The 11111-nt window shown below is 48.4% G+C and overlaps 1 protein-coding gene across 1 annotated transcript in view; it reads right to left on the minus strand.

The window, feature by feature from the left end:
• Positions 1-971: 971 nt before the first annotated feature.
• LOC104847954 overlaps positions 972-11111 on the minus strand; it is a 41673-nt gene continuing 31533 nt past the window's right edge. The window contains exons 2-4 of the mRNA XM_010603616.1: positions 3683-3853; positions 2785-2926; positions 972-1626 (exon numbers count right to left, since the gene is read on the minus strand). Of these exons, the coding sequence (XP_010601918.1) occupies positions 972-1626; positions 2785-2926; positions 3683-3853 (968 nt within the window). The remainder of the gene's footprint in view (positions 1627-2784; positions 2927-3682; positions 3854-11111) is intronic.

Consider the following 11111-nt stretch of genomic DNA (forward strand, 5'->3'; position numbering starts at 1 on the left):
CTTCCCAGTTCCTCCACCGTGCTGGGCAGCTAGCTCTGTCCCTTGGTTTATTTCCTGTGCCTGCCTTGCTAAAAGGGACTTTTGTTTTCAGTACCAAGGGGAATCCAGACTTAGGCAGGCAGCTGTGGTGGTGGAGGTCGACAGCACGGCCACTCTGCCTTCCATTGCCTCCAGGAGTGGCAATATGTTTGTTTTTGAGACAGGATTTCACTATGCAGTTCAGGCTGGCCTTGAACCCACTAGACAGCCCACCAGACTGGCCTTGAACCCATGTGGATCTTCCCTCCTCAGCCTCCCTAGTGCTGGGATTACAGGCGTGCGTTACCATGCCCAGCTCAGTGGTGGCGACATGAACGCTCACAAAAGTTGATTTTAAAAAGCCATTGCTTTTGCCCAGTGCAGGACAGCAGAGGGGAGAGGAGTCACAGGCACCGGCCTGCTCAAGAGCGGACTTCGGGACTCATGGCACAGTGGGTCTCTTGTCCCACAGTTCCTCCATACTGGGTGGTCCTGGGGAATCCTCCATGGTTCCTGCAGCTCACCCCAAGCACCACCCACTCCAGCCCTGCTCTGAAATGGTATTGCCCGAGATACTGCACTTGTGGCCCAGTCCTGCGGCAGAGACTGAGAGGTGGTCCTGGTGCAATCCACAGTTTAGTGCTGTGGGCACAAACAGGGAGGAAGGCTTGAGGACACCCAAGCTCCCCCCACCCCATAGTGGCGATTGAGAGCCTTCACACGGTGCTACATCTCAAACCCTCTAAAATGTTATGGGTTTAAACCGGGCATGGTGGCGCACACCCTTAATTCCAGCACGCAGGAGGCTGAGGCAGGAGGATCACTGAGAGTTTGAGGTCAGCCTGGGCTATACAGTGAGTTTGAGGCCAGCCTGAACTACATAGTGAAAACAACATCAACAACGAAAAGGTTATGGTTTTTGTTTTTAATTCTGAAACTAAGTTGCTAAGTGCCTAGGCTGGGTTCGCCTTTGCAATCGTGCTCCCTCCCGGAGTGCTGGGATTTCGGGCGTGCGCCAGCACTCCAGGTTCCCAGTCCCCCAGTCTGCTTCTCTTGATGGCAGTGGACCACTCGGGCGCGCATTGCTGCAGACACTTTATTCGACTAGGGGTTTCAGAGCCTCTGTGGCCTTGTGGGACCTGGCCCGGGGCCCCTCCAGAATCCAAGCCGGGGCTTTCCGGTCTCAGCCAGGTCTGGTTATCCAGAAGGGAAGACTCAGTGGGAAGGCAAGGCGCGTGCCAGAGACATTCTCCAAGGCCTGTGGTTGGCTCTTGAGGCGTCACAGTGGGTGCCCGGGCGGACAGCTTCTGGGGGGCAAACCCCAACTTGAAGCCGATTCCCGAGAGGCAAAGTGAGGAGTGCTGGCCATTGGCAGTCAGGAGCTGCTGGCCAGGGGCTGAGGGGTGAACCTCGAACCTCACACGGATCGGGCGTCCGAAGCTCGCCTGGCGCCCCCTGCTGGTGGTCCGGCGCAGGTGCTTGATGCAGTTGCTCCCGCTGCGGTTCACCGCGGTCACGCGCTCGCCCTCCTGCAGCCGGAACTCCTGCGCGCGCCCGCCGGGAGCCCCGTAGCGCGGGCTCCACTGGTCGCCGACCCGCAGCTGGACGCTGGGGAGAGGCGGAGTCACCGTGGTAACCCTGCGCTCCCGACGGGCCACGTCCCCTCCTCTTCTGAACGCGCTTGGACTAGGCCTCCTCCTACCCTACCCAGAAATGGACCTTGACCCAGGCTGAGATCAGAGTTAGGCTGTGCTTTGCTTGATGGTATCACATGTGAGTAAGGGGCCCTGGTCACTGTGCTCTACCAAAGGGCTGAGCTGAGATCTTGGCGCAGAAGAAAGGTGGACCTGAAGTCTCCTGGACTATTCCTAACCCATCTTCTTGCTGGTGCATGCTAAGATACATCCCAAGTAGGACTGTGGGGTATAAAGCAGAGCTGCCAGTTTGATTTGAATTTCACATAAGTAATGAATAACTTTTTTAGTGTAACTGTCTCCCAAACATTGCTTTTAAAAAGTACAACTATGTTGCAGATATTGATTTTTTGTGTTTGTTTTGGTATTTTGAGGCAGGGTCTTGCTATGTAGTCCAGGCTGGCCTTGAATTCACTTTGTAGCCTGGCTGGACTAGAACTCGGGCGATCCTCCTGCCTTGGCCTCTTCAGTGCTGGGATTACAGGAGTGTATCACCATGCTCCATTAACAAATACTGGGTTTAAAAAGAATTACTATATCTCAAATATTGCACAGGCCACACTAAAGAGTTATTCACTAACTTTCACTTGAACTGGGAGTTTTTTGTTTCTGTTTTTCCCTAGACTTGACAACCCTAACCCGAGATATTAGGGTGCTTTGAGAGAATGATAGGTCCCCAGAGGCAGACAGTGGTGGGAACAGGCGAGCCTGGGCCTTTTGGAGAGATTGGCCCTTCTTGGTATTGTGAAGGACCAGTGAGGGGAGATAAAGTTGTGGAAAATCACGTGAGGCTGGGAGGTCTTTGCAGGCTGTACTCATATGAATGATTTCGAGGGGCCCTAAGCCTCCAGAACCACCCACAGGTGGGATTTGCCAAGTCTCCTTGATCTTTTCTGAACCCGAAGACCCTTTCTAGTTGCCTAACCGAGTACTGCACCACCCTATCCAAGGTCAGGAAGCTAAGAGGGAGTTGACGACCCAAGGATAGCACGCCCCCTAGGAGCTCCAGCGGGGAAAACAGAAGGCATAGGCGTGAGTGGGATCTTGGGGGAGCCCAGGGAACAGAGCTTACCTCTTGAGACCCGAGATCCCCTTGAAGACTCGGATGGCCTGGATCTTGCCTAGCTCTTCGCCCTTGACATAGAAGTAGGAGCCAAAGCCATGGTCCTTTAACTCTGGGGAGAGAGGAGCAGGAAGGTGAGCACAGGAATGCACTCAGGACAGTCATCATCAGGGTCCCATTTCCCACTCCGCAGTCGCGCCTAGGCCAGGACGGGAAGGCCAGGGCCAGGCACATGGGATTCACCCTGGGCGCTGCAGGCAGAACTTAAGAGGGGAGCCAGGGCGAGGGACAGCAACATGGCTCTCAGGGCACAGGCTTGGTGGTCAGGAGTCACACCTAGGTCAGGAGCGACATAGGGAGGAGACTTCAGATGTGAGGGTCTTGAGACCGCTGGAGGTGGGGCAAGAGGACATTTGGGAACCTTTCCCTATAGCCCTCCAGGCTCAAGAAGAACTCTGAACGGAGCCTAGTAGCCCATGCCTATAATTATAGCTCTCTGGGAGACTGAGGCAGGAGGAGCACAAGTTCAAGGCCAGTTTGGGGTACATAGCGAGACCCTATCTCAAAAACAAGACAAAGTAAAACCAAACACACAGACAAAAAAGAGCCCACAGCTGGTTTCAAACGTGTGCTTGCAACCTAGGCAGTTGCTCAAAAGGGCCCTGTGCCTACTGCAATGCCCTAGTGTCACCATCCTAAAATCCTTCGTAAGGTTTGATCAAGGAGCCCCTCATTGTCCCTTTACACTGGATCCCGCAAAGTTTGCAGCCAGTCCTGGAAGAGACCCATATTGTGACAACCCCTCCATCCCTGCTCCCAGATCCAGTCTCCAGATGGGTAACCAGATGCCCCTTCTTCCCCTCCTGCCTCTCCTCCCTATACAGTGCTAGGATCCCTCTCTTCCTACCTGTGCTGTGTAGTCCGAGCCCCTCAGCCTGCCCCTTTATACCCAGGCAATGCTCAGCCACAGCCACCTCCTGTGGGACCTCCAGCGCCCCACTCTTGGCAGGATTCTTGTAGGGCCCAGGAACTCTATCCAGAATGTCCTGGGCACTATTTGTGTTCCTGTCCACATTCTCTGCACAAATGAACCCCATAAGCACAGGTCACGCTCTGTGAGTCTGGGGCTGCCCCATGAGCTCCTCTGAGACACAGGAAGGTCTCAGAGAGCTGGTCACCCTCAGCGATGCAAACCAGCCCAGGGAAGGCAACCAGGGACTAGTGACTGTTCTGGGCTCCTGAGATGTGCAGGGCATGGGGGAGGGAGCAAGCACACAGGCTGTGCCCACACAAAAGCCAGTGGCACAGTAGTTAGCCACCCTTGGACAGTATGCAGGACAGGTCCCCACTTTCATGCGGTTGGACTTCCCTGCTTAAAGGTCTTCCCCTCACACCCCAAGGGGCACCTGTATCAGCAGAGTACTCGCCAGGCCAGAGCTCCCGACGTGACATGTGTCCTCAATCCTGAAGGCCACCCATGAGGCTGGCACCACTACAGTTCCCATTTTCCACCCAAAGTCAGCAAGACAAGCTTAGCACTTCGCTTAAGTTTACATGGGGCAGGGGTATGGCCCAGGCCAGCCTCCAGCTCAGGGTGAATAACTTCTGTGCTATACCCAAAGCCCCCGAACCACCAAAATGCTAGCCAGAGGCCATCTACTGCCCTCCTCAGGTGTCCCCTGGGATTCCCAGGCATATCTCTCGCCCTTTCCTTCCTGTTGCTCGTGGTACAACACAGCCCCGACATAGGGTGGTCCAAAGCCTGCCTATAGGGCCACCGAATCTGTCCAGGGGTCCCACCGAGAGAACAAGTCATCATCTACTTGTCCCCAGAGCCCGCCCACAACCTAGGAGAGGGGAAAGGCTGGGAGTGTCCCCAGGAGTGGGCGGCCTTGCCCTCTGCCCAAAGCCTGAGAGTAGCTTTCCGTGAGCTGTGGAAGGGCTGCGGGCGAGGAGACGGAGTAGAAGGTTGAATAGTGGAGCTCCCAGCCCACTAAGCCCTCAGTAAACAGCAACCTCACCAGAAAGGACACTCAGGCGATTAGACACAAGACTGGTAGACCTCCTTCTCTTTGAAAGAAATAAAAGCCCATTTTATTCATGGTCAGGGATCACCATAGGGATGGGGAAATGGGCAGAATCCAGGACCCATTGCCCATTAAAAAATGGGATTTTGTTTTCTCCTGGAATAGCCAGGGATTTAAATGCCACTTTTGCTATAAACCATAATCCCAGAGAGATTAGAGGCCAGTAACAGGGAGGAGGGAAATTCTGGTACAATGACATATGGCCTGTGGTGTGGTAGGTGCTAACCCCTGCCTGGGGCTTTGAGCTCCAGGAACAGACTCTGTTCTGACGCCCATGGCAAGAATGGGGATGAAGGGTGTCCGACAGGCTCGTTGCCAGCTAGTTTGAGTTCTTGTTTTTAGTAATAATGGAAATTAAACTAAGGCACAACTTTATGGGACAGAGCTTTAATTGCAAAGTCAGAGAGAAGAGAGGAAAGGAATTCATCTTAGGCAGCTGGAGAGGGCACATTCCGATACAGGGGTTCAGACCGACCCACCCAAAAAGGTGGAGGCCAGCTTTTAAGGACTGGCTGGTGAGCTCGTGGTCTGGTTGATCATTATCCCAGCCCTGGTGTCTGGACTCAGCTCTGGAATCTTCATGGCTGGGAAATTGTTTTGTCCCCGAGTGATTGCAAGTTGAGGACCTGGCTGAAGACTTCTCAGGTATGGCTGAGTGTCCCTGAAAATTGCCCATCCTGGTGTCTTCAGTCATGCACGGGGTGAGTTTATGTAGATTCAAGGCTAATCAACAGGATTTGCCACCTTTTAGACAGACACTCTCTAAATGATTGGCATATCTATATGTAAAACTGAGAAGAGATTTGACCCATTTTATAGCAACAAAGGATACAAAATGAAGCTCAAACTTTGTTCTGCTTTTAATTAAGCAGCGCGACATCCAGTTTAATTGGGTTGGATCTAGACATGGGTCTAGGCATGTGGTTAGGGAACAGGAGCTAAAAGTTGTGGGCTGCCCTATTTTTAAAAATTTCGAGGCAGAGTCTTGCTAAGTCACTAAGTTGCCTGGGCCTATCTCCAACTTGCGGTCCTTCTGCCTCAGCCTCCTAGAGTGCCGAGATTACATGTATATGGTACCACACCTGAGCAAAAAAGAAAAAAAAAATTTTTTTTTTTTTTTTTTTTTGCTGATACTGAAGATTGAAAGGTTGAAGTGATACGTGATTGCTCTGGGAAAATAAAGCCAAGAACACATCACTGGAAAATGTAACCTAAGAAAGGAGATCCTCCTACCAACACAAATACTCTTCACTATATTTGGCCTCAACCCTTAGCATGCGTGCACACACACCTGGTACACACACAGGAACACAAACGAACAAGGCAACAAAATGCCTCCAGAGACTCCCAACTCTCCCAAAGCAGACCCGAGGGGCAGCAGTAGAAAGAAAAACAAACAGAAGATGACTGGGCTGTACAAAATGATTAAAGAGGAAGTAGAGAAACACAGTGAGTTCTAAGAGGACGTAACCCAACAGAGTGCAGCTGTATACACTGACTAACGTGCTCGTGGGAGAAATGTTAAACATTGGAAGAGCTGACCAAAATGGTTCAAAATACAAACAAGTTCACCAAAGAAATAGGTTCCACAAGAAGGTGCCAAACAGAAATTCCACAGCCAAAGAATCCTATAAAATTCACAAAGAGAAGAAATGACAAATGTGAAGACAGGGTTGCAGAAATTGAGGACAAAGTGGAAATACATGACGATCTACTCGGAGCAAGCCTGAAAGAGGGAAGAGCAAGAAAAATTCACCCAACGGCTTACGAGATGGTGCTAAAAAGACTAACTTACTAGCATTGTAGTTAGAGAGAAATTAGAAGGCAGAACACATGGACTAAAACACTGTTTGCAAGGACCAGGGATTTGGCTCAGTGGTTCCACTGCCTGCCTTGCAAGTGCGAGGTCCGGAGTTCCATCCCCGGGACCCAAAACAACGACAACAACAAAACTGTTTACATAAATCATAGCAGTCTGGGAAAGAACATACAGGTAAGTGAGGCTTACAGAATGCAAATAGTTACAATGAAACAAAAACTCCTCACAACACATCATACACAAAATCCACGATGTCCCAGAAAAAGACAGTCTTAAAAGTTGTCACAGAAAAGAAAAATAACCCCCACGAAACCATCTATACACATAAAAATAAACCCATTAAGATTACATCAGACTTTTCAACGCAAACGTACTGAAGGGTTTTAAGCCTTAGGAGAAAACAGCGTCTAGCCCAGACTAAGATGTCCTGCAAAATTTATCTTTCAAAACCGATGGAGAAATAAAGACATTTCATGGCAAAGTAAGAGATACATGAACACAACAGAAAAAAATGCAATGACAAGAATATGTTTATGACTTTCAGTAATAATTCTCAGTATAACTGAACTGAGAATGTGTGAAAACTCTGAACAACCCAATAGCAGATAATAAAACTGAGGCAATTTAAATAAAAAGCCTACCAACTAAGAAAAGCCCAGGACCTGATTATGGGCGAAGTTCAAGCCTGGCTGGGCCAGGTGCACCACACTCCTGTCTCCTGAGCAAGCTCAGAGACCATGCTAAGGCTGACCAAGCTCGCCTAAGTGCATAGATGCTGGGTCTAAAAGGCTACACCTCCACCCCTAGTCTGTGACTCCTTCGCCTTGCCCAAGAAAAAATCACCCCACTTGCTGGGTCTAAAAGGCTACACCTCCACCCCTAGTCTGTGACTCCTTCGCCTTGCCCAAGAAAAATCACCCCACTATATGTCTAGCCAATAAGATATCACCCAATATTCTCCACTAATGTATGGATCTGCATAACCTATAAGAAAGTGCCATGTAATCAAATGCTCCTCCCATGCTCCTCCCCCATGGTTTCCACACATAACCTATATAAGCCTGTGCATTTTCTAAATAAAGCAGAAGCGTTCCAGAAACCTCCCCTGAGTCTGCCTGGTGATTCCACGCCTTACCCTCCCAGTCCGAGCACCCGAACCGAACTCCATAGACCAAGCAGCAGACAACACCTGATGGATTCACTAACCGAATTCTACAGGACCTTCAGGGAGGATGTAACACCAATAGTCCTCAAACTCTACAGTGAAATTAAAAAGGAGTACTTCCAAACTCATTCGTGGAAGCTAGCATTACTCTAATTCCAAAACCCAACTAAAAAAAGAAGTAGAAATATTCCTACTATCTGAACTTAATGGCATAAAGCTCCTTCAGTGATTGGACTATGGACATTTTCAAAATTTGCAAAATAGGAAAAAACGCAGCAAGAGAAGCAATGGAAATTGACAAACACTTCTGTGCTGGGCTTGGTGGCACAAACCTGTGATCCCAGCACTTGGGAGACCGAGGTGGGGGGATCGTCCCGAGTTTGACGCCAGTCTGGGCTACAGAGGGAGTTCAGAGATAGCCTCCAATATAGTGAGACCCTGTCTCAAAATGAAGAAAAAAAAAAAAAGGAAAGAAATGGAAACTTCTATGAGATGTCATTTATTTTTTTGCAAATACAAAGCCGTGTGTATATACTGCAGAAACTTTGGAAAACACAAGACAGTTAATTTTTTAAAAGTCCTATTACCCAGAGATACACACTGTTGCACATATTGCCTCCAGTATTGTATTATATAGTATTGTATTTTTGTACTGGGAATTGAACCCAGGGCCTTTGCACGAAGCTACAGCCCAGCCCCACCCACCTTTTTGAAACAGGGTCTCACTGAACTGTCAGGCTGCCCAGGCTCAGCTCATACTTGTGATCCTTCTGCCTCAGCCTCCCAGAGTTCTGAAATCACTAACATGTGCCACCACACCTGACTTCTACCTCCAGTATTTTAGTGTTTGTGTTTGTGTTTTGTTTCTGTTTGAGACAGGGTCTCCCTATGTAGTTCACAATGGCCTCAAACTCACTATGTAGCCCAGGCTGGCCTTGAACTTGAAGCGATCCTCCCGCCTCAGCCTCCCAAGTGCTGGATTACAGGTGTGCACCACCATGCCTGGCTTCCAGTATTTTAATGCATTTTAGGCATGTATAATTAGGACATCAAGACATTCATGGTAGTTTCAGGAAGAAAGAGCTTTCCCAAGGACAGGAGGAGACCACAAAGAAACCTTGTCCAAGACAATTTGAAAAATACCAGAAGAGACAAGAAAGCAGACCTGGGTGTTTCCGGAGGATCATGTGTGAAACCAAGGATGGGGAAAGCGGGGGATGCAGGGGAGGGAGGCTGAGACAACACTGAGAAATCCTCTGATAGAAACAGAGGTTCCCAAGTGATGCTTGTGGAAACTGATTTCTCCTAAGGTGTTTTGGATATTTGTTCTGATCTTTTTCCAGGAATTAGGGGATGGGTGAATGAGTGGATGGATAGACGGACAGATGGATGGTGGATGGACAAAAAGGAAGGGTGAATGAGTGGAAGTTGACTGAACACATTAGCATTCATCGTGTACCAATTTTGGACCAAATGCGAGGCCAGGTGCTTGCACAACTGTTACTCATTTAAATCATCATAAGCACCTGGGGTGAGCATTAATTTCCAGTTTTCACAGATAGGGTAACCAAGGCTGGAAGAGTTGAGGTGACTCATCTGGACGGTCGTAAAACCTATACTCAAATTCCCAGGTCTCTCTGCCACCTCTCGCCCCTCCTTCATGGGGGGTATCCTTTCCTGAATCTCCCACGCTCCCAGTGTTCATCTGTCAGGAATGGGGAAGGGGACGTTGCCGGAACCGCAGCAGTGGGTCCTGGCCTCCTGTGAGCCACGACAGCACAAGGCAAACTGAAGAAGAGAGACAGGAAATGAATCTTAGAGAGAAGCTGGGTCTTGGGACCTGACCACTGCTGCTCTGGTTAACAAAGACAAAGGCCCCCGAGCAGATCCAGTATCTATTGAATACAACTGTGGGAAGGAATAGGGAGCAGGGTAGGCTTTGAAGGCATCCAGCGAAGTACTGCCAAACACCTGGCATGATGGAGCCGGGCAGGGCTGTTAGGGAGTAAGCACTGCTTATCCTGCTTGGATAGAACAAACAGGTACTGGGACCAGGTGTAATAAGCAAGCATCAGGTCAGTGAGAAGCCATAATCCAGGGGAAAGGATCTTAATTGGTGTCACTCTGACCTCAGCTGCACGTAACCCTGCAGAGCCCAGCCACTTCACAGACCAGGGCCTTGGTTACCATGACAGCCATTGGGGGAGGGCTATACTTGCCCAGTCCACCACCTGACATATTCATCTGAGTCACATAGAGCTTTGGTCTGGCTCCTGATATAAAATGGGGAAAAAATGAGAACCAAGATCTGTCACGTAAAGGTACAAGATCCTAATGACAAATGTAACTTTAAATGTATACTGTCTTCTTAAAAAATCAACAATCTACTTGCATTTGACGTCATTCTGATCAAAAACATACAAACATCTTTGAACATTTAAGACAGACAAACATATAAGACAATTTTAACGAATGCACTCAGATGGCTTTGGCCAATTGAATTATAAAATCTTTTTGTTATGACTAGTCAAAATTTTTGCAGATCAAAATTAACAGAGATCTCTTGTAGAATTAGGGTTAAAGGAATGAAAGCTCTTCTTGACTGTAAATGTAAACCTTTTTATATGATTTCCATACACCTTCTCTATATACTTAGGCCTTCTAGTCTTGTATATCTTTCTTTACCTGTTTTTAACAAGATGCAAAAGCATAACTCTTACTTATAGCTTTCCTAATATTTTTGTCTCATTTACTATTAACCTTCTATTTGTGGATGTAAAAAATAATCATTTACTATGATAGGCAAAGTATGAAAAAGCACATAAAATGGAAAAGCAGGAAGTATTAGCTCTTAGGAGGAGCCTTCACAATCTTTATCTTTAAGGGATTAACAGAGTCTGTAATGACGTCACCGGAAGATTGTCTTTGGTCCTTAACCCTTCATGCACCTCGTCTAAGGCTTCCAAGATTTCCTTTTTGGTTGGAGTCCTGAGAGCTGTGTTTAACAAAGCCCAATAAAAAGAAGCACCTTCTGGAAAACGATTAGGCTCAGCCAGAAGGGCTTCATTCAACTGGTTTCCAACTGTTTCCCATACTTCAGCGTTTATTTCTGCCTTATCACATAGCCATGGACAAACTGTGTCCAGAATCTTAACAAAGGCCTCTAATCGTGCCCTCTCAACTGTTACTCCTTGTGCCTTCAATAGGCTCTGAATTGAATTTGCTAGATAATTTCTGGATTCTGATTGTCCCATTTTTTCTTTTT

This window comes from Fukomys damarensis, unplaced genomic scaffold, assembly GCF_012274545.1.
Source record: "Fukomys damarensis isolate Sample0158 unplaced genomic scaffold, DMR_v1.0_HiC HiC_scaffold_34, whole genome shotgun sequence".
Classification (NCBI taxonomy): Eukaryota; Metazoa; Chordata; class Mammalia; order Rodentia; family Bathyergidae; genus Fukomys; species Fukomys damarensis.